Source organism: Diadema setosum, chromosome 4 (genome assembly GCF_964275005.1).
Source record: "Diadema setosum chromosome 4, eeDiaSeto1, whole genome shotgun sequence".
NCBI lineage: Eukaryota > Metazoa > Echinodermata > Echinoidea > Diadematoida > Diadematidae > Diadema > Diadema setosum.
The window spans coordinates 5470102-5494612 of NC_092688.1; the positions used below are offsets into that span (position 1 = coordinate 5470102).

At 38.0% G+C, this 24511-nt stretch overlaps 1 protein-coding gene across 1 annotated transcript; it reads right to left on the reverse strand.

Moving 5' to 3' along the window:
- Window positions 1-9826: 9826 nt before the first annotated feature.
- LOC140226784 (bile acid-CoA:amino acid N-acyltransferase-like) lies at window positions 9827-22575 on the reverse strand. The gene is made up of 8 exons (XM_072307210.1): window positions 22223-22575; window positions 21285-21572; window positions 19028-19206; window positions 15950-16158; window positions 14881-15004; window positions 13942-14022; window positions 13258-13396; window positions 9827-12616 (listed from the first exon to the last, which is right to left on the reverse strand). The coding sequence occupies exons 1-8, from the start codon at window positions 22548-22550 to the stop codon at window positions 12498-12500; spliced, it is 1467 nt and encodes a 488-aa protein (XP_072163311.1). The 5' UTR covers window positions 22551-22575; the 3' UTR covers window positions 9827-12497.
- Window positions 22576-24511: the final 1936 nt, after the last annotated feature.

The following is a 24511-nucleotide window of genomic DNA, read 5'->3' on the forward strand; positions in this document are numbered from 1 at the left end:
CCCACCTCTGCAGTGGTTTACAAGTTCTCATTTATACACATAACTGGAGTACACATAACCATAAAACTTGATGTGCGCGTGGTTGCATGCATAATTGGACAGATGTGAACCAGTGAGATTTCGGGTAATGAGGTCAGAACTTGTAAATAGGGTCAAGGTTACAATTAATCATTGTCAGACAAGGAAACCCACATTACACACGTTTAGGTATGGGTTAAGATCAGGTGAAGGTCAAAGATCTGGTGAAAGTTTGAAGTGTAATAACGTGTGCTATAAATCGAGAGTCACAAGACAAACATCAAGGACTGTGTGTACTTGCATATGCTTGCATATTAGAATAATGAGACTGAACATCAGTGTAAAATTTAGAAGTGCCATTGAGTGGTAAAATGTTGTGCTTAATGGAAGTCAAAAGTCATGGTCAAATTCTTATAATTTATTTTGTTAGATTCCTTGAAGATACTTGTACTTGATGCCATTTCAACTTGATACAAGTACATGTGTGGAGTGTGAGCAGGCATTGTTTGGACATAATCACAAGTGTGGTATGTATCAGAAACTAGTGAGTAGTAGGAGTATTATCAGTCTCGAGGCTGAAACCAGGGAAAAAGGTATCATGACATGAGTGACAGACGCAGAGGGAAAAAGAAATTACAAAGGAAAGAAAATTCTTGAAAGATAGGAAGCCTGAAAAGTTAGAGATACACTCAAGGTAAAGCATTTGTAAGAACTTATGGGCAAAGTGAAGAAAAACACTGATTGATTAAACAAGTCAGGGTGTGGAAGTTGAAATGTAGACAGACAGACTATAGAGTTAAGCTTTTGAATTTTGTAGTGTGACAAACGACTGGACTATTTGAAGTCACTACGGCTTTTGATGATGTGTATATTACATAGCTACACATGACATGTTTTCACATATGCAGCTGATTGAAATTTTAAGTTGTCTGCTGGCAAGCAATGCCCACGCTTCTAGCACAAATATCACCTCAACTCATTTTTAGACGTCTGCTTGTGAAAGGGATTTATGCTGGTGGTGCGAGGAGCTATCATGGCTCTATGGAGAAAGAATCACATAAATACAGTCCAACCTCCATCATCTGGCCGTGTCGGGGACCGACACCTGTCGGGACATGCTATTCGGCTGGATATGCGAGAAACATAATGTTTATGTCCATGCACAGGGAGCTGCCAACCCAGTGGTAGCTAGGTAGGTTGCATATACACTGCAGCAGTGATATAATATACATGTATGCTAGCCTCCTTTTAAATTATAGTCTTTTTGTTATGGAAATTGAAACATTTAAATTGAAATAATTATTCATAACATATTTCTGTTTGGAATACAATATGTACATCGTGTGAGTTTTGTAGCAGTTTGAATTAAGTTTGAAATCAATTTTTTTTTTTTTTTTTTGGGGGGGGGGGGTGTCTTTACTGCATGAACAGATGACAGAAAAGTCTGGATAAGAAATGGCCGGGTAATTGAGATCGGACTGGACTCACAATATTGAGAACCCTGGCTTGGGTCCAGCGTCAGCAGTAGTAGGCCGGAAGTCTTCTTCAAAAGCCTCTTGTATTTTTGTTAGCACTGACAGATTTAGTCATGAGCACAAAAAGGCAGAGCTAAGGGTGTCATCAGCCAGAAGTAGGAAGCCTACCCGGCACACTACTTCTCCTGTGTGATTCAGTCACAAAGTGATTGATTCTTCATTTCTTTTTTCTTTTCTTTTTAAAGTCACTCTGACCAAAGGACCTGCTAGGTTCACCCATCGACCATTAAATGAAAATGTGAATGGCTGAAAGAATTCTTTTTTTTTTTTTTTTTATTGTCGCTTTATTGATTGATTGTGATTTTTCCGCTACCAAAAATGCTGAAAGCAAATTTTTGTGTAATTCAAGGGGGTAAGATATTAAAAAGGAGTTTGGCTTGATCTCCAGAAGTCCCTCTCACCAGAGCTTGCCTTTGTTCAGTATTACAATGTGACAATGTTCTGCTTGCTTCCCTGGCAAATACTACAATGGAGGTTAGTTAGGCCAGACACTTCTTCATTATTCTGTACTCCTTTGAAAGAGACTAAATGACCCAAGTCCTATGGTGGTTTGCTCACAGTGGTTAAACAGGACATAGATCCATCCAACCTCAAAACGGCTAGAATGGGCAACTATCTGTTTGCTATGGCAGCTCCTTAGTGCATACATTTATGTTGGGGACGCCCCATGCACAGAGTGTTCCGTAACACAGTAGGTCTTCTCAGTGTTTGATATTGTTTGCGCAACATGCATCGCATAGATTACTTAATGTGGTCCACATTCAAATGCTTCCTCTACCATATTTTGGGCAGAAATCGCCGTGGTGATATTGCTAGTCTTGGACTTTACAGCGCAATGTATTCATGCACACTATTGTGCAACTTTGTCTCCTGCATTGCTGATCTTTGTCTTTGTGTGTGTGTTTTACAGACTGCTTTGTATGTACTCACATTGAGCCAGTGGAATTTTTATTATAGTATGTAAATGTTTGCCCCAAGAGCTGATTATCTTAAATGTACGGTAGAATGGAATGCAAGAATACTTGTCTGTCCAAATCTAAGAAGAACAGAAATGTTGTTCCACGTTGCTGTCTGACTGACTTACTCATTTTTATCGACCATTCCAAGTGACCTAGAATCATTGAAAAGAAAAAGAACATATGAAAGAGTAAAAAGCTTTATTCCAAAAGATCCTGGTTGCATTTATGACACTGTTTTATCAGAATTATTGGCTTGTTACTCGTGTTAAATTATTTAGTATTTATTACTCCTCCATTTACATAGCCATTGTCTAGTAATTCTGTCTTCCGGATGGTCTATAGATATAATTGTGCTTCTTTATGCTCTATTATTGTGTCAAGTGTAAATTATTAGCACAGGAAAATATCCCTTTGATAATTGAGATATATTTTTAGGCTGTCGTTGAATATTGCCATGTACGATTAGCGATTATCTATTGGGAAACAATGTGATTGCACAAGGGATGGTGCATTTTTTTTTTTTTTTTTTTTTTTGATTCGGCAGAAAATGTATTTGATCAGAATTCCTGGGCATTTGTGATATACCAAAGTACACTATTTCAAAGGTATGGACATAGTTCATGGGCATAGTGCATGGGCATAGTCCTAGGGCATAGTTCATGGGCATAGTGCATGGATATAGTCCTAGGGCATAGTCCTCGGGCATAGTTTTGGTGATATGTCACGGAGGGAGGGATTAAGCTGTAGCCAGAAAGAATCTCTGGTCCCACTGAAGAAAGTTTCACACTATATAGAAGGTAACTTTGACACTCTCTCACATGTGGAAGTGCTGTCTTTCTGCTTGGCAAGCTGGGTTTCTACACAATTACTGAGAATGCATCTGGTAAATTACCATTTAAAAAAAGGATTAATGCAACATAAGTGATGATGAAGGTGATGATGATCATGATAATGATAACAATAACAATAATGGTGTTAGATAATAATTACAGTGATAAAAATTATACTTCATAATACCATCAATAATGATAATGGAAGTTAAAGTAATCATCATAATATTCACAAAAATAGAGATGAACTAAGGTGTAGTTAAGTAATGTCAAGCCCTATATCTTTTGTTAGAATGCTTGTGACTATTACAGGTTAATATCTCAGATCTTCTCTTCATGGTATGTCATGAAAGTATTGTAGATTTTCTACTTGCAGCTACCATGGCACAATCAACCTGTTTTTCCACTGCTTTTGATTAAAGCTACATAGCCTTTATGAAAATGGGCTTAGCAAACTTTTTTCGCATTGCCAGTACATCAAAGTCAGTATTGTCAGTAGTAGTTGTATTCGTCGGTATGAAATAGTATACAAATAGTGAATGGTCACGAGTGCAATGGTACAAGATTTCGCACGAGGTGAAAGATAGAGGCGCTCTATTCAACGAGGCGAAGCCGAGTTGAATAGTGCGCCTCATCTTTCACCGAGTGCGAAATCTGGTTCCATTGCACGAGTAAAGACCATACACTATTTGTTTTATACAACACCTCGAACGTCAACAGATTTGGTACTCACAGATTCTTGAATTTAGCACAGAAAGGCAACCATTTTCCGTGAAAGACGAATGAGTAGCCTCACGGTCGCAGTCACTGTATAACACTACATGTGTACGTACGTACTCCTTACGTACATGCGAAACGAAGTTGTTTACAAAAATGAGTGACAAAAGTACGCGCTTGTAAGCGCGCTTATAAGCGCGCTTGTAATTGTTGAGTGAGCGCGGCACATGTTTGTTTATTGTGACATCAGAGCGCGTGCAATAGAACATTTTGGTCGAACCAAAATTGCACGGCTGAGACAGCCAGAGCGTGCAATAGAACGTTTCCCTAAATGTCACGTGATGGGCAATCGACCAATCGGATAGCTACATTCTAAATAGGTGTTGTATAATATGTTATCAGATCGCAGGATTCTCGCTACCCATTCTATAATATGTTTTGAGGAAATGGCTTGATGGCAGTAATGTGAAAAAAAAAAAAAAAACCTGTCCAGCTGGAGGGTGTGCTACATGTTGCTCTGTCATGGTTTGAACTTGGAACCCTCCTTTTGAAAGTCCCAACACCATTACCCGAAGGCCACAGTGGTCTCCTATATCCGTTCTGCTCCCCCTTGTAAATGCAGATATTTTCGCAGTACATTAATTTTTGTGTATTTCACGCTACTTCTGGCTAGCGCAAATTCTAAACCCTGTGAAAATATTTTCACAATTTTCTCTGCATGTTTTGAATGGCTTGACAGTTGTGCAGCGCGAATTAAAGAACCTGTGAATATGTTTTTAGAGTCTCTCAGCACAGAAAATCAATCACGCGAAAATATTGACGTTTACAGTATTTGCCATGGAAGAGCAGAGTAGCTCAAAATCTATTAACCCGTTGAGGACAAGTCCCGAGTATACTCAGGCAGGTGTCTATGGAAAGTGCATGTTGTAGTAAAATCAGTCCGTCTTCAACGGGTTAACCTAACCATTCTGTAGGATGTAATCAATCTTATTATGCTAATCTAAAAATTAAAAAAGAAGACTTCATATGATATTTTATTTTGTCAACAGTTCAAGTCGCAAAATCCATGGTACTTTTATTGGTGCTTTTATTGCTGTTAAAACTTTAATCAGAATTCTCATATGTACTTTTCATCGAGAGGGTCCCATTTCATAAAGAGATTTGTAATGACTTGTAAGCAGTAGAATTCGTGGTTGCTTCAGGAGCAACCAGGAAGCAATTAGTCAATTTTGAATATTTGCACTGTTGATGCAGAACCACAACTAATGCAACTTTCTTTGCCTAGCTCTTCATGACAGTTCCATGACATTTGCTCCTGTGACAATTGCCCCCATGAAATTTCAGCACGTTAAACCAATCATAATGTCGCTGGGGCGACAAGACCTCATACGAGGTGATCTACAAAATGTCAAATGTCCAGAAGAGGCAAAAAACATGGCGCCCAAAGCACTATACCGAATGGGATAGCCTTTCCTCTGACATGCCGTGGTGGCTTCTTTTTTGGGTAAAGACAGTAAGGATTTAGACGGGACATCACTTAACCGATTATCTGACCATTAATCTAAAAAAGTCATCTTCACCAAAATTTGAGATACAAGGTCTTGTCCCCCCCCCCCAAGCAACGATGAATTCTACCCACAAACATAACCCTAACCCTAATCTTACTCCTCATATCAAACTAAACCTAAAACCCTATCACAACCCTGTCCCTAACCATTAGTCCTTGGAGAAAATAAGATTGGAGCAATTGATGCAAGAGCAGATGTCGTGTCACCCATGACAAAGGGCTCCAGATACAGTGGACTCGCATTAGAATGAATAACTGATATAACGAATCCGTCATTGTAACAAAATACTTCAGGGTTCCCCCCCCCCCCCCCCCCCCCCCCCCCCAATAGAGACCACGTAGAGTGAGGATCCATGAAACGGGAAGGCTGGCCTGGCTGGGATATATTCAAGTATTTCTATAACAAACTGGGTATGGCTTTAATCACTGATCTGTGTGCGAGTGTACGCACAGCCATAGAATCTCCACTGGAGTAGGCCATTAAGGATGCGTCCACTTTGATGCACATATTCATCGACAGTGCTATTGGTAGTTTTTGAATGTACCTTTGCGGACGACGAATGAATCGGGCCACCTTTGAATCCCTACACTATGGTGTTGTTGAGTTTAATGTTTATTCATGTGTTATTTTGTAAACCCTGATATAACAAAATTGTGTTATAACAATACTGTTATAGAATATAATATATAACACATAAACACTGATCCCAGGATATATCTGTCCTTATTAGGAGAGTCTACCGTATAGTGTATTTGTAAGAGCAGTATGATCATTGCACACTTTATTTGAGCTACTGGTGATTTGACAAGGAGTTGGAATGTTACACTTCCTATATCTAGATGTTCACATGCATCACAATTACTTGCAATCTTTCAGTTTTTAATTTTTAGGTCTATTTGACCTGATACGAATACAGCATTGTGCACCCGTTAATCTATTTATTTACATATTTTTTTACATAGCTGTAACTAATTGTATGCATTTATTGTGAAGGCAGACATGTGTAGACTAGTTTTTGGTATGCATTTGTGGAACTTTGAATTGTTTTCAAAAACTTAATCTGTATTTCTTGATTTGCATGCAGACACAGGTCCACCACAGAAACATATTTTTCAGTAGGTTATGTATTTCAGAGAACTCAGATGCATATGATTAAGTATAGCTTGTGCTACTTTCGATCTCTCTTTCAACACTGGGGATTTCTCTGTAGGCAGAAACAAGTAGCTTCTGAGCAAGTTAACCTGTGTGTGATTACAGATGTGAAGCGTAGCACCAGGCACTGATTCCAGGGCTGTGTGCACCAGTAGTGATGGAATTCTATCAAAGAGGATGTATGCAGGGGGTCACTCACAAAATGACTTTCATAATACTCTGAATATTTGATTCTTGGGAAAATGATGAACCCCTTGCAGGTGACTGCGATAAAAAGCTGTTGAATGATTACCCATAACAATCAAATATGGTCACAAGATGAACGTTTCATATCGTAGGGTTTATCGTAGAGACTGGTGGTATATTAAAACTACAGAGATCTGTACAGTGGATTAAGAATGCTGTTGGGTTGACAAAGAATTGAGAGTAAGTGTAGAAAACAATCCCTTCTTTTATTATGAAATATGCGAGATGTGGGGGTATGCAGGCAAACCTGTTATTACAGGATAGTGGTGACTGAGAGAGTTTTCTTGTTATAACATCTTGCTAAAACAGACAAGGTAAACATGGGAAGTAATGAAAGTTTTCCCAGACAAATCTTCTCATTTTCATAAAATCTTGCTGTTTGTGTTTGTTATTACGGGATTTGCCTGTAATGCAAAGTGTGTACATTTGTATATCAGATGTAAACTTCTGTAACAAAGTATTGTCTTGTGCAATGTATCATGTTAATGTCAATAGTAATTGGTTGCGGACAACTAAATGATATTAAAAATCTTTTATCATTCGTAGTAACAACTTTGCTGCTGGACACAATGTTATTACTGTTTCACTCAGTTTCTTGAGTGCGCTGTTACAATGTGCTTATATTATTGTCTATGGTCACTTATTCCTTTATTGAGTCCAGGAAAAAAAAAAATCACTTCATGAAACACTTAATGAAAATTGATGTCACTTGTGTCATTTTTTACTTCTCTGGAATACAGTGCTGTGATGCGCCAAATATTTAACGAGTTTGTATTTTCACAAATTTTGCGAGTCAGGTGTTTTTTTGCAAATTTAAAAACATCGAAAATATTGACTGATCCTTGCATGAATATGGCATGCACAAATACAGTTCTTTGTTCAGTACCATACTTCATGATCGCAAATTCGACCATTCGCGAAATTGTCAGGAAGTTCTGATTCACGAAAAATTAGACTTGCTAAATATATGGCATATTGTACAATCTCAAATGACATCTAGAGAGCATGGTGTTCACATTGTGGGATGTTGAAAGCATTAGCACTGAATTGAAATCTAATGTAATGTAAGAAGAAGAAAAAAAAACATTTACTAGTCATCTAATAGAATGCCCTGCCTTTTGGTTTAGCCCGACATAAACAGGAGAATGCGTACAAACTTTTCGAGATTGCAAAGATATACACTGCTAAAGCTGGATGCTCACCTCCAGCTACATGTGTAGCAAGCGAAGTAAAAATGCCACAATACCAACTTTTCTCTTTGTAGACACAGAGCAGGAAGTATCGGTACCCATCTTCACAGTAGAATAAGGTTTCACTCTCAAAATTACTATGTTGCCTGTACCGACAATGCTTCATAAGGACGAAGTATCAAGTAATGGCTATTTATAAGACAAGCATCAACCCATGATGTGATGAATTAGTCATTATTGACTAAGGTCCCCCCTCCGGATCTCGGCCGTCGACCGGGCGATCCCAACGAAAATTGGCACACGCATTGCCTGTGGTGTAATCTAAAGTACCATGAAGTTAATTTTTTCAAAAATTATCATTTACACTAAATTATGCTAATTTATGCATAATGATGCATGAAATCGGACAATTTGGTATAAATCACTAAATAAAGCTCAAAACAGGCACATTTTTTGTTTAAATATTCTTTTTAGTGTCTTTAGCAAATGTAAGAGAAAAAAATTGTGCAATCAGAAAAAATTTCCTAAGTATTTTATTGTTTTTGAATTTCTTATGTATTTCCTTGTTTTTTCGACTTTATGTTTTTCATTGTTTTTTCGATGAAATTTGTCCGTGACATTGTTCCGAACAAGAAAATGCATTATTAATTGATTTTAATCCATAAAACCCCAAAATAATCACGCTTTTATGAAATTTGCCTGTAAACACAGTTTGCATTGAAATTGTACACAAATTCACGTTTTTGAGCAATTTTTGGTCTGACATGCACGTGCGTATTTATGCGCAACTTCGGAACCACACACCCGGGCATCGCAAATTTGGTGTAAAAAGATGCGGGAGACTCGAAAGAAAATAGTCATGAAACGTCGCGGCGATAGCTTCTCGCGATAGCGATAAATCGCGCGAAACGTCGAGGGGGGGGGGCCTCGGAGCCCCCCCCCCCCGGCCTAGTTAGGGTTAAGTGAGAGTGGATATTCAAAGACATGAATTTATGTGCTTTATTGCTCAGACTATACGTGACAAGTAGAAAATGCAATTAACATCTATTTGCATATCAATTGTACGAAAAAAAATCGAAGTCAAAGAATGGGAATAGAGAGTCTCAAATATATTTTGAATTTATATTATCTAATTGAAGAGAGTAAGAAATCAAGAACCAAACATTTGTAATGTTTTCTTACTGCTTCTCCAGAATGGAATATGTTTACTGCCTGTTGATTTGATAAAACAGAAGCTGTCCCTGGGTTCTACCATCAGCATTTATCAATTGGAAATATCCTTGTCTACAAATGATGTGCTGAATCTTTGACATATCTTCATGTCAGGCACAAAAGGGTCCCAGTCAAAGAATCAGGAGTGTAGGCCTAATGTGAGCTGAATGATGCGATGTGATCTACAAACTGTCTGTTTCTCTTTAGACTCTAACACTCACACACACACACACACACACACACACACACAGGCATACACATACACACACGGACATGACATTTTGTTTGTATGTTAGAGCAGGGAGGTGAGACCCACCTCCCTGGTTAGAGGGCATTCAACTTGATGGAAAGCTCACCTACTATACACCACCTTTCTTAAACACATACAGAAGTCTGGAATGTATAGAAGAAATATATTCAAGCTACATTTCAGACTGATCAACATTGTCACTTTCATAATCGGTCTGAAAAAATAAATGACATTAAAATTATTACAGATATGTATAGATATTACAATTTTAGAGATGTAATATAATACTTGACTTCCCCTGGGTTGTGGTATTTTCCATAAGAGATTATATTTTCCTGAAGTATATGGTGCTCAGGGAAATATTGTCGCGAGGGGAAAATACAGACTGTTGAGTGTTATATTACATGTACAACAATAGGCAAGGCAACATGCTATAACAATTTAGTCTGCATAAATACACATAATTCATTCTCGTCCAGTCAGCAGCTAGTAAAATATTTGAATCATATCATCTGACATACTGGCAATTACAGTACTGTACACTGTTTGTAATGTAAAAATATTGATCCTCGTTGCACTAATTGCGTGATTGCAGTATGACCTATCACTGCACAGAATGTGTGCGGACCATTTAATACTTACTATTGGCACATTGACTTGTGTAGTATAAATTACCCTTCTTATGTGTAGGCTCTCATTCAGAATTCCTATCAAGGAAAAAAAAATATTGAGCATTTCTAGAAGTTGATAAGAATGAGAATGCATTTTCCCCCATTTTTTTATAAATTGCTCTCCTGTAAGCATTAATATTTCACACACATATTACATCACTTTTATTGCCTATTCATGAAATCGACTTGAAAAAAATGATCATTCTATTTCTGTATTTTTATTCCACATTTCTTATTTTGTAAAGGATATTTTGTGGTATACAATAGCCTCTCCCCCCCCCCCCAAAAAAAAAAAAACAAACAAACAAACAGGCAAACAAACAGACACATACCAACACAATGTTTCCATGATGTATCTACTCACTGATACTGACTGCCCTCCTACAGTCTGTAATCCGCTAGTGTCTTCTTACCTGATTGGCACATAGGTCTAGAACGTGATCCTCGTTATCTTGCTCCTTCCCAGTCCTAGAAAGTACATTCCTATTGCTTTTTGGTACACACACCTCTTTATTATGATTTTGATATCATATTACGAGTGTTTTATGAGTTCTGAGTAAATGGAGTTAAAAGAATCATCGAGTATGCCTACTACTTGTTGCTGCATTTTTGTATTTGCCAATTTCTGGATTTCCTCTTTTCGGATCAAAAACGAGGGTGTGACGTTTTTCATTAGAGCTTGCGGAGGATATTTTTTTTGCCTATAAGTTAGCCTTGCTTTTATCAGAACAAATCCATTGATTTGTGCTTTCGTCACTTTTAAGTGGAGGGATACCATCTATATCAGGAGTGTTTACGGCATTCATTCTTCATATTTGTTTCCAGATCTGGGATAGAGGAGTATATCTATTTCATTGCAGAAATATTTCCAATACTCCTTGTTGTCCTCTTCAGTGTGTTTTGTTAGGCAATAAAGGACATGTTACATTGACAATTAAAGGGACAACTCCACTTCATGGTCCAGTTGACTTTAAATTAAAGAGTAAAGCCAAACTAGGAGAACAAAAAGATGCAATGAGACTTGCATAGAAATCTTAACATTTACGCTTTTCATAGAGCAGTGGCAATGTGTGAACAATATGCCACAATGGTGTCATTACATCACAACTTTCCCATTCCACTGCAAAGAAAAACAGAATCTTCAAGATTATTTTCTATATATGATTTAGCAGCTGCGATAAAGACATTGATTCATAACTTACAACCCTGGAAAGTTACCATGTGGCACATATAATATCTTTGAAAATTTTCTGCTTTTTTTGCTCATAAATTTGTGAGGGGATAACATCATCCCCTTGGCTACATTGCTTATGTTCATGTGAGCAATGACACTGTTTTGTGAAAGCACAACATTTAGAAAATGCCCTTACTGTCTTATCTCACATCAAATTTTAAATACCTCGGATGTCGAAGCGTGAATGAAACCTTCGTAAATATTAACTCCTGTTCGTTTGATTTGACTCTTCTTCAGTGTGCTATTACACACAATGTTAACCTTGGCTGTGATAAGTAGAGTAAAAGCAGATAAATGGAATGGTAAAAGTTTCATCAAACTCAAACCTTCAAAAGTTATGAATTTTTGAAAATGCATATTGGCAGAGATGTCATCACATCAAATTTCTCAAATTATCAATCAAAACATGTTTGATTTTGTATACAGTGCACTCCCGTTATAGCGGATTCTCGTTACAATGAAGTAAAAATTCAGGCCCGAAAATTATAATCTATATATCTTTATATACTTTACTGCTCGCCTACAACAAAAAGTTGATACAATGAAAGAAGACTGCTGGTCCCAAGGATTTCATTATAACGGGAGTGCACTGTTGTGCCCTTGTGTACAAACAAATTGCAGAGATGTAACATAATGTAGCATCACCTCCTCCAATTTGCATGTTTAGATCCAATCCATTTCACTCTACAGAGAAAACATTTTGAAACTTCCATATATAATCACTTTGTTACTGTCGGTACGACTACCATGAACTTTTACCCTGTACTACACATTTGTTTGATTTTAATCTTATTTATCAATCAATCAATCATCAAGTCAATGCAAGAATGGAAAGACTTTTTTTTTCTCTCAATGAGAGTGAGAACTTTACTCTGTCGTATGATTACTGGAAGAGAAGCGTGATAAGTGGGGCTACTAGCGATACAGTTCTGTTGGCTTGAGATGTTCCTTGAAGTAGTCCAGCATCAGATGCCAGGATTTCTCTATACTGTGAGCATACGGCTTGGTGGTTCCTCCCCATGTTGTGAAGGAGGCTGCATTCAAGAGAGACAGCGAAAAATAGACATGAATCAGCAAATATCAATAATAATAATAATAAAATGATGATGATGATGACGATAATAATAATAATAATAATAATAATAATAATAATAATAATAATAATAATAATAATAATAATAATAATAATAATAATAATAATAATAATAATAATAATAATAATAATAATAATAATAATAATAATAATGACAGTCACTTATAGAGCCCACAGGTCTGCCTTGTTGGATGCTCATGGTGATTTGGTACAAACAATCAACTACAAATGACATTATACATTAGAAAGGGGAGCAATGAAACGATAAAACAAGAAAGGCATGGACAATCAGATATTGAATAAGTATGTTTTGTAGTATAAGTAAGTAAGTAAGATTTGATCTGAATATGTGCATTGCAGAAATCTATGAAAATCTTATCAAAATCCAACTGACAGTGAATGTCAAATCTAAACTACACAGAGCATACACTGAACATTTCAACTGAATGCAACATTGACATCAACCACATCTGTATGGGTATGTGCAAATTATGAACTGTATAAACAAATAAGAGTGGTTTAAAGATATGAGAGTCAATGAGAAATTGATCCGCGAATGAGACAAAGATGTTTACGCCTTACGTTTTGGCTCCATTGGAAACTTGAGTGACGATTGTGTGACGATGGGCATGTAAGGAGCGTCCACAAGGTGTCCCATGCCCTCCATTAAGTGCGACTGGACGAGATGACCCTTTCCTGCAGCTATCATCCGTTCCCTCACCTACCAAATATTAGATTTCATCATTTAGAACACTCCCACTTCAAGATATGACTCCAGGTATATACACATGTAATATCTCAGCTCTTCTACTTTTGTTCCAAATAGCTATTTGACAATGCAAAAGTGTCCGGAAATATGTAAATGTGCATAGACTGGTAGCTGAAATAATGCGAAGAAAGACTTTATGGAGGCAGGGTGTTTATCCTCTTTACAAGAAATACAACATGTGTTACGCAATAGAAGAGTAACAAGAATTATAGCTCATACATTGGCACTACAGTATTTACCATTTATTTACATTGAAAGCCAATCTGACATACAAGGTCTTCTGCTGGTATTTGCTTAATTGCGGTTAACACCTTCCCGCTATTCAAACATTCACTTGACCATTAAAAGTTAGGCCTATCTGAGAGAAGTTTGCAATAAACTGAAACATTTCCATTCATATGTTCAATTTTGAAGAATTCTGTTTGTCCTCTCGATCAAAGAATTAATCTTAGTTTTCAGGAAAAAAAAAGGGCGGTGAGGAAAATAGGAAACTTTACCAATCTCATGCGATTCTTTGATGTCGCATACTGGTCATCCCCACTGACCAGAAGGAGCACAGGAACTGAGATGTTTTCTACCTGTAATTTGTTTGGATATTTTTTATCAATGAGAAGTTAAATCATATTATAATCACTGTCATCTTCTGTCACTACAACATAACATTTGTTCACTGCTGGCAAGATCGGTGCTTCAAACTTTGCTCTTCAGAAGGTTGGGAGACTACTATTCCCATCTGTTATCAGCTGATAGCCAATGGCTGTTTGAGCCTTTCATTGCTATGAGCTGTAAAGTAAAGCAGTAAAGTCACTCATCATGCAGAAGATATCAGGGCCATCGTACATGAAAGTCCCATATGTAGCATCCATTACCATGTATATTTCTGTTGCTGCGAATAAGTCTTCACATCATAAATTAGGAATTCTTTGATTGAAATATGGATCATATCATTTTTTATCATTTGATTTATCATGTTATCTGCACCCACTACTCTCCACCATTAAAGAGACAACCTTCATGCCTTTTCTGATGTCTTCAGCAGTACAGTCACTCAGCTGAAATGCACATATCAGTATGTGAATATGGAGTTTGAATTCAAAGTTCAGAAATCAAAGGACTAATATGCAAAAGGGCTATTCAAATATTTTAATTTCTCTTGCTAAAACCAAACCCAGACAAAAGACAAAAAAGGAGCGATATCTTTTTTAAAAATGACCATCAATATTGAATCTTGTTAATGCTGTAATTACATGGGTTCATCCTGGTAAAAGTGGTTTGTCTTACATGTATTCGCTCTGCAAAACTACCAACTGTCATAAGAGGGTATGGAAGAAGTTACATACAGAGCTCTACAAATTTGGTGTGCTTCAAATCTCAATTAGCACCCTAAGTACAATTCAACTAAAAAATCACAAAGCTGCACAATGATCAGTACTCACAGGGGCAATACAGTCATTAATGACATTATCTGCTTCCAAGTCTAACGGGACCTCTTCAAGGGGATAAGTACGGAACCATCTGTAGCCATCTTTTTCATAAACTTCAGCAAAATCCTGTAGAGTTCTGAGAAGGGTCAAGTTAAATGGAACACTGAAAATTATTTAAGCCCACAGTAAACTTGCAGGTAAAAGTTTAATCAGTTTAAAAGGTTTAACTCCTGTACATTCCAAATTACAAAAATGTGCAGAAATTAAATGTTTTCACTGAACTCCTGTTCATGATGTATGCAAGCTAATGACACAGGTATGAGTATGTGGGATTAATAATCTTACTTCATATGTCCGTGAAAGGTCATTGAGAAGTTTCCACAAATTTTTGTGTCTGATCTCGGTATGCACATAATATATGTCACTTGATGTCAGTTTTTATATCTGATATCACACACACACACACACACACACACACACACAAAGAGTATCACAGTAAGACTTTCTTCAAGCACTGCCCAACTTGCACTCTTTCTTTGATATGGGGTTGTAATTTCTTTATCAAAAGACCAATCAACCTATCAATGACAGATTGATATTATTCTGAAGAAAAACCTTCACTTTGTGTCCCTTCATCCTATCAGAACAACTTATGATATCCTGAGTTATCTTATGATATCATACCATTCTTATGAAATGAGTGCTAAACATAAATGGCACTGAATACAAATAAATGCCTGTGGCAGAAAGGATCTGTCGAAAATTATTTCTGAACAGGATCTGGCTCTTTCCCTTGACAGGAAACAAAACACCCACATACATTTACGACAAGGAAACAAAAACTGACTATATTCTGTCCCATAAAGTCATAAGATTGAATCTACTTTAAATTTACATCTAAAAGATTATCTCCACAGAATTTCATTTTTTTTTTCCAAACAGAATATGACATGTACAATATATCTAGCAATTCCATTCATGTTCAAGGCATCTATGAACTAGACAAAAACAAGTAGAAAATCCCAGCATTCCTCTGTAAGATCTCTAGAAGTACAGCAGGTTTACTGCAAGACGCTCTTACCCAATAGGATGTATGAGTCGACCATCGGGCAACTTCATACCAAGAACGCACGAGAATGCTTCCAACAGGCTGGTAAAGACAAGGCACCTTATTGGCAGGTTGAGTCTGGCGGCGCAGTGAATGACCAACGTACTTCCAGTGCAGAAGCCGAACATCCCAACTCGCCTCTCATCCAGGCGGGCATGCTGGGATATATACTCAAACACATCCTGCATTGAAGGGTCAGTTGTCTTCACGCAATTAACACGACTGCATATAATCATGAATACTATAAAACCAGATATTTTTGCGTACATGAAACTTTCGCAAATTTTGCAACGAGCCAAGATTCATGAAAGTGAACGCATGCAAAAGTTTTGTCTACACAATGCATTGAATGCCACTGACAATTTACCAAAATTTGGTGCCACGAAAAAGGCAGCTGCTCCCATTCAGGAAAGTTTCTTGCAGCAAAAGTTTCTGGTTTTAGGGGTATCAGATCTACCATGTACCATGGTACTAGAAGTCAATTTTCTTTCCTTTTCTTGTGGGGTAGCAAGACATACATAGCACTGTAAAACCTTCCTTCCTCATTTCCTCTGTTTTTCAGAGATTACAAGGGAATTTCAAGCTTAAACCACATGTTAACTCACAGTATTCTGCTACATGCCATATGTTCAAGTTTTAACTATAGGGTCTATACTAACCACAGTTGATTAGCATACTAGTCCTACAACTTGCCTACCACAGAACTCCATCACTATCCTTAACCTGTAACATATTACAAGGTTCTGAAAGGCCTATACTTTTAACCCTAACTAGGCCGGGCTATTTAGGAAGATCATAGAGCCGGGGGGGGGCCTCCCAGGCCCCCCCTCCAGATCTCGGCCATCGACCGCGCGATCGCGACGAAAATTGGCACACACATTGCCTATGATGTAATCTAAAGTACCATGAAGTTAAATTTAGAAAAAATTTATCATTTATGCTAAATTATGCTAATTTATGCGTGATGATGCATGAAATCAGACAATTTGGTATAAATCACTAAATAAAGCTCGAAATGGGCACATTTTTTGTGTAAATATTCTTTTTAGTGTCCTGAGCAAATATAAGAGAAAAAAATTGTGCCATCAGAAAAAATTTCCTAAGTATTTTATTGTTTTTTGAATTTCTTATGTATTTCTTTGTTTTTTCGACTTTATGTTTTTCATTGTTTTTTCGATGAAACTTGTTTGCGACATTGTTCCGAACAAGAAAATATATTAATAATTGATTTTAATCAATAAAACCCCCAAATAATCATGCTTTTGTGAAATTTGCCTGTAAGCACAGTTTGCATTGAAATTGTACACAAATTCACGTTTTTGAGCAATTTTTGGTCTGACATGCACATACATATTTATGCGCAACTTCGAAACCGCGCGCCCGGGCATCACAAATTTGGTGTCAAAAGATGCGGGAGACTTGAAAGAAAAAAGTCATGAAACGTCGCGGCGATAGCTTTTCGCGTTAGCGATACATCGCGCGGAACGTCGAGGGGGGGGCCTCGGAGGCCCCCCCCCCCCCCCCCCCCGGCCTAGTTAGGGTTAACAGCGCCCTCTGGCTTTCAGTCAGCAGTGGGTTAATTCAGTCAGACAGTCTGGCTGCATAGATCTCTATGTTTGGTCAAATTAGTCATAGTCACGTTCCCCATTTAATGTCTTCTTTTGTGTGTGTGTGTGTGTGTGTGTGTGTGTGAACATAACACGAGATATTATATTGCCTGTGCTTGTAATGCAAACTCATTATTGACAGTGTATATGTGCACAACTTGCCTTGTGAAAATAGCACAGTCATTCACTGCCTTATTTGATTTGACTACTAAAGCTCTACACTGTAGTACTGAGTTGGCATCTCCCCCCCCCCCCCCCCAATCTCTTGATTTCAATGCTATGTGTACTTAATGCTAATAGCTTGGAAAGCAGAGGCATGAGAAAATGTCTCTTTCACTGATACAGTGTATAAAGAAGAATAATGATATTAATGTGCAAGACTGTTGCAAGAAATTCTACATTCTCTCCTACTTGTGAAACTCAACAAACTGAACAGGTATTATAACAGAGCAAATTAATTGAATAATCATATAATGGCAAAATATGCATTATAAGCCACAAAAGCAAGAATTAGAGTTCATTTGAGTCTAAAACTGAAAGGCATAACTTGGAACATTGTGATGTTGACTGACCATGCTCCAACCTAGCAAATGTATTCCAACATGCCTTGTATAGATTTAGTTTCACAAATGCTAACTACAATTGGCACAGTATCTGAATATTTTACTGCCTATCAATATTCAATCCACATAGCAAGTCATGTTTCATTAAAGTTTGTCAAACACTCAGTTGTTATTGCATGCGAACAGTAAAAATTCAAAATTGACACGTAAGTCATTCCTGCATTCATAATTCATTCTCACAGTAAATCTGGGCCTTAAGACATGAATTTGGGGAGTATCCAACTCCTGACAGTATCGCGTGCTAGCGATTATCCACTTATACATAGCTGAGTCCGAGGCTCTGGACTGAATAGCAATTTGAATGCTTTCAGTAATATGGTGATTGATTGCAGTGTGGTGTCTTAAAGGTATTAGCCCACATTTGTAAACCTGCAGCAATTGGTCTCATAGTTAGCATGGAGTTTGGGTATGATTGCAGTAACACCTGTGCAAAATTTCGTTCCAATTAGTCCATTACTTTAATAAAAATAAATGAAAATGCACCATATGCATGCGCATAAAAACGCTCGCTAGCTCCGGTCCACACACGTACTACATGCATGCGATACAATGTGTAAGTTAATGTGCGTAGCTAGCCCGCGCTCGTAATTTGATTTTGGGTCGGGTTGACCCAGTTTGAAAATTGATTTTAAAACGATGATTTTCTCTCTTTTATCGAATGGTATAGACAAAGAGCAACAGGTGAGGTATGTTACTGTTATAACTTGTACTTGAAGTCATATTGGACCTGTTTTATGCAGTTTTGATTTTCGTGGGTCTGCAAATGTGGGCTAGTACCTTTAAGACAGACCAAAGCAAAGTATCAAAGTCATGTGACATACCAGAATTGCCTGGGAGTCAAAGTAGTATGTATCACGCTTGTCGCCCACGACGATTGACTTGAGGAAGTCGAGAGCGAACACAGCGTAGCCGTGGGAAGCGAGCAGAGAAGCGCGATCTTCAAGGATGCCATTCCCCATCCCGCGAAGTTCAATCACCACGGGCAACGGGTCAGACGAACCTTTGCGTCAAGGATACAAATTCGTGCATGACAGTTGTATAGTGTCAAAGGCTAAAGAAAAAGATGTGCAAGGAAGAATTGACAGTACCGATACCACAGGACTAGGCATTCTCACAAGAGGTGTCTCTTTCTCTGTAAATTTATATGTGGTAAATGGAAATGCGGTCTGTTATTGTTGCGTCAATGCGTTGAGGCGCGTTGCGTCCATGCCAATGGCGCAGTGTGCGTGTGGTTGGCATGGGCACAACGCAACTTTTATTTTTCATAGGATAAGATGACGCAGATTTAATTGATTCTTGACTTTGACTTTTACTTGTGAGACAAATGGATATGGACATAGATCCTCTAGTCTCTGCGAGCTCTTTGATGTCGAATAATCAAAACAGAATTTGTTATTCTGTATAGATGCATTTGGACATGTACACATGAGAGGATGATACGGAGTTAATACATATGGGTAGACTGAGACTGTTTGATTTGTTCAATAAAATCTATGCAACGTCAACTGGAGACTGTCAGCGTCATCATTAATCCAGCTTACAACATATACTTCACCTCTACTTACAACCCAGTGATTCAAAGTCTATATGTGCCTCATACGGAATGCTCTGTGAGTGCAAACTTACTGCAGTACATAGAAAGGGAGGAAGACATATACACATTTTGTTCAAAGATTTCTCCAAACATCTCTACCCTGAATGCACAGTTGTAACTAATATCAAACAGCAGTGAGAACAGGAAAAATATTCACACAATCATGACATACTTTCTAACATCATTTGTTCATCATCACTTGCCATATAATAGTTGTCATCGATATGCACAATACTGTACTTGAGTCAAAGGTACAGAGTTTCTGCACTATAAATAGTCAACTAGAAGTATCACTAAAGGTGATTAATACCCCCACTCTCGCAGCCCAGATTCCTATGAAAAAGAATTGAACTTGGGTTTGAGAAAAGGTTATGTGTGTAGGTCTGCCTGTCTGTCTGTCTGTCTGTGTGTGTATACATGTGTGTTGTACCTTCCGAGTACCTGGTGAGTTTGACTGCTTCACAATTGTGGAAGTAGTTCACTCCACAAGATTTGAAGAAAATATGCAGTTACCATGGCAACATGTCAGGTACAAACACAAAGAGTGTCTTACATAAATACACCTATAGATCATTATAGGCCCTACATACTGAATTTGAAATAAATTGCTCAAATACTGCGGAAGTAGTTCACTCCACAAAGTTTTGGGAAAATTGTGGTTACCATGGCAATGCTTTCGCCGACAAACACAAAAAACATGTCTTGCACATCTACACCTCAATGACATCATGTAACCCAAGTTTCATCAAAATTGTTTCAAAACCGTAGAAGGAGTTTGCGATGCAAGATTTGCAACGGACCGCCCGACCACCCGACCGCCCGACCGCTGATGTAAAAAGGAAGAGAAGCATGGCACATCATGAGTGTATCTAGAGAGACACTGTGGTACCATGGACAAGACTCTTGACATTTGAGCAGGGGCCCAAAGGCTGCATCCTTCAAAGTGCTTTCATTCTCGGACAAAATTATTTTCATAATAAAATGTTCCTCTTAGCCCAAGTGTAAACGCGAGTCTGGCAATGCATGGGGTGATGATAATAGCAGGGTCATCTGAAAAACAGTGCTACTACTAAAAAGGCTATCCTGCACAATAATCTGAATTGATGACACCCAGTAAATCAAAGACTTGTAGAGGGCCATTCAATAGGTCTAATCCTGAGCCTGCAAAGTTCAATGTGATGGAGCCATGGGTTGGTAAGTTCAGGCAGTCTGCATTCAATTTATTATACTTCTCTTTCCAGTGGTCATTGAGCTTAGAAATGAATATCTTAGCTGATGTCGCCTTGACAGTGTCAGCAGAAAGACTGTTCCAGGAGTTCACCAATTTCTGGCTAAAAGAAGGTACCCTCTTGATCAAAACTATATCACCATCATCATCATAATCCACACTAGAAACTTAATTAGTATGTCTTGCCTCCATTAATATTTATAAGCAGTTTCACAATTGCTATGGTCAAGTCGACCTTTGATCCTTTCACACTCACCCCTCTGTTTTGGCAGGAAGAATACCCCGTGAGCCTTGCCCTCGGTGAACTCATGACGTTCCACATGGTCTGCAAGGTATCTTCTCTCCATGACGACCGAAGCCAGCTCTTCTTGGCCGGGGCTCTCATGACTGACCAGCCTCAGGGTGTACCTTAGTGGGACCCTGGAGTCTGTCTTCTTCACCCTGGGGTACAAATGGGCCACGGCGGGAACGGGCTTACAGCTCCAGATCAGACCCATGGGTTCGATTCCTTCATAGGTTCCCCCAAGGGACGGCTGCCTAGCAACTGTCAAGAAATGACCAGAAATGTTAGAAGGATTATATATATCACTGTGTGTTTCCAATAATGATTAAAAAGGAATCGTGTAAAATCATGTAAATCCTAATAAATCTTTTAACAAGCTGCCATGATAGACTGCATCATGACTACATACATTACGGTACATATATTCTTAAAGACCTTTTCCTTCGACAGGACTGTACAAATATTGGTTTTGCAAGCCACAGGAAAATAAATGGTGAGATGATCGATAACAATCTGATATGCTGCTGATAAATGAACTTTGCTGTAACAAGCAACAACATAGGGCATCCCATAATTCACAATTCAATGCACTATGAACAAATCAAAGCATCCTAAAAAATGTATATTTAAGACAAATATCAACTATTCAGTGGTAGTACAACCTACTCCACATACAAATCATATGAATGATTATGTAGGATATCACTTTAAATCAAATTTTACTAAATTGTACTGTGAGCTGTGTACCACTTTAAAATGAATTCTTTTTAAAATCATCTATAAAGAAAATTCTTGGAGTAGTCACTTCATAAATGGGGTACAGGGGGAGGGATGGGGATTGTGACCGGGGGACCCCCTTCCCTTTATCTCAAGACATGCAGTCTGTTTTCTATGTTGGCTCATTTCATCACCTGCAACTTCCCCTTGTGAGTCTGCTTTGAAGACTGCACTGGACTGAAAAACAAATCTTTGGCACTCTGTCCGAACTTCTGCTTGAATGGTCACTGGCTGGCCGGGACACAGTCCAGTGGCTCTAATGTCCAGTAGTCCATCAGCAAGACCAGATTGCGGAGTCACCTGGAGGGTTGGGTGAGTGGACATGTCACCAGCTGGCTGACCGCTTGGCATCACGGTGGGGTCAGTTGCCGTGCAGGCTTGCAATGAGCACAAGTGGTGCGCTGATGTGTGACGCAGTAGGCACTGGAGACTGAACAAGAAAGAGAGAATATGAACAAACATTTACATGTTTACACAACATTTTACTGTCTCACAGTGAATTACAAGTCAAAGGTACTGGAGACTGAAAACATCGAAAAATGTTAACATTTACATTACATTCAACTTCATCAAGTGTCACGAGAATTAAGGCTGGCGCCATCATGTTTATTCTGCAGACCCATGAGGCTTATTTTGAAGTTGAAGGTAATGCATGTGTGATCACTGCCATTTATGAGTTTTCTAAATATATTTCCGTCCCATTGAGAGAGAAAGAGAGAGAGAGAGGAAAATATGTTTAAAAGAAAATACACGAACAGATGGAAAAATGCTGACAGAGGAACTAAATAGGAAGGGAAATAGAAAGAGAGAAAGAGCATCATAAAAACAATGAAATAATAAAACAAGATAGACAGAGGAAACAGATAAGGATTATCTTCATGGGCTTCTGTATGGTTGATTTTGTGGATTTGTAGGGGTAAAAAGTGAAAAAAGGTGACTTCAAAACTTTTTGCTTGACACTGTGATTTTCCACTTGCCTCAGGCAATCAGGAAAGCACTTAGCACCTTGGACAGATACTCAGACAGAGAGATAAAAAAAGAAAGATCCAGAGACAAAAAGACAGGAAAACAGAGAAAAATTACAAGACAGCAAAGAAATTTGAATGAAGAACAGACAAGGGAGAGAGAGACAGACAGACAGACCAACAGTCAAAGAAACAGATATAAAGAAATAAACAATTTAAGATTGGAAATATCAAAAGTCAAACAGTTAACAGTCAAATAGTCAATCAGACAGTCAAAGAAAAGGAAAGAGAGAAGAGAGGTAAGAATCTTGAGAGTCAAATAAACAATCAGACAGACAGACAGACAGACAGAGAATAAAAGGAAAATATAGAGATACTCAGACAGAGAGATCTACGGAAAAAAAAATCAAGTATGTTATAACCAAACATATGGAGAGGCTCAGATAGAAGTACTAGAAAGCAAGGGATATTAGAAAGAGGGACAGAGATGGCTAGTCACCTCCCTGGCTAGACCAAGGAGGTACACTTGCCTGGTACCTCCTTGGACAGGTGGGGGGGGGGGGGTGTGAACAGCAGGGGATTCAGACAAATGTGCAGACAGACAGGGGGTGGGGGGTAAAAGAGCCAGACAAACAATTAGAAAGACAAACAATTAGAAAGAGAGAGAAAGAGAAATGAGAGAGCAGGGTCCAGGAGTCAGATAGCCAGGTAGAAAGACAGACCAAGGTTTCATACTACTGTATCACAGTTATGTATACTATAAGTTCCTATTATTAAACAGGCCTAAATGGTGCACCCACTCATGCAGATCATGTGAATAAACCATGATTCCGAGCAGGGAGGTTAGATGATGCCTCCCTGCTCAGAGTGATAATATTGGCTTTGGCAAACCAGTGTGGGACAAATACAATTAAAAGCATCACACTCACGTGTTTGTGACTGACCAGACTTTGACACTCAAATGAAATATAATGAATTAATGTAAATATGCATACGGAATTAGGAGTATGCAGAATGTCTCATTTTTCAAATGGCAGAACACAAAGTAAGATCTTCTCAATTTCTCAGCATTCAGGAAAAAGATTTTACTAGGATCTATACAAAGCCAAAATTGGAAACCAAGTGACACTTAAAAGAAAAAAAAATATGTATGTGTATACATGTCAAAATCACACACACTGTACAGAAAATGCATGGGAATATTTGACTAGGTAGCAGACATTTCTGTACCAGTCATTGATGTGAATGTTTACTTACAATATGATACGAGGATAAAATGAGTGACTCACATGGTATTTCAGACAATGACAAATGCATCTATGACCTTGCACAGGGTTACACTTACATCTCAGTTGTTAATATGAGAATATACAGAGCTCTTCTACTTTTATTTCTGCCTAGCTATATAAATACATTGATAATATATATATATATATATATATATATATATATATATAT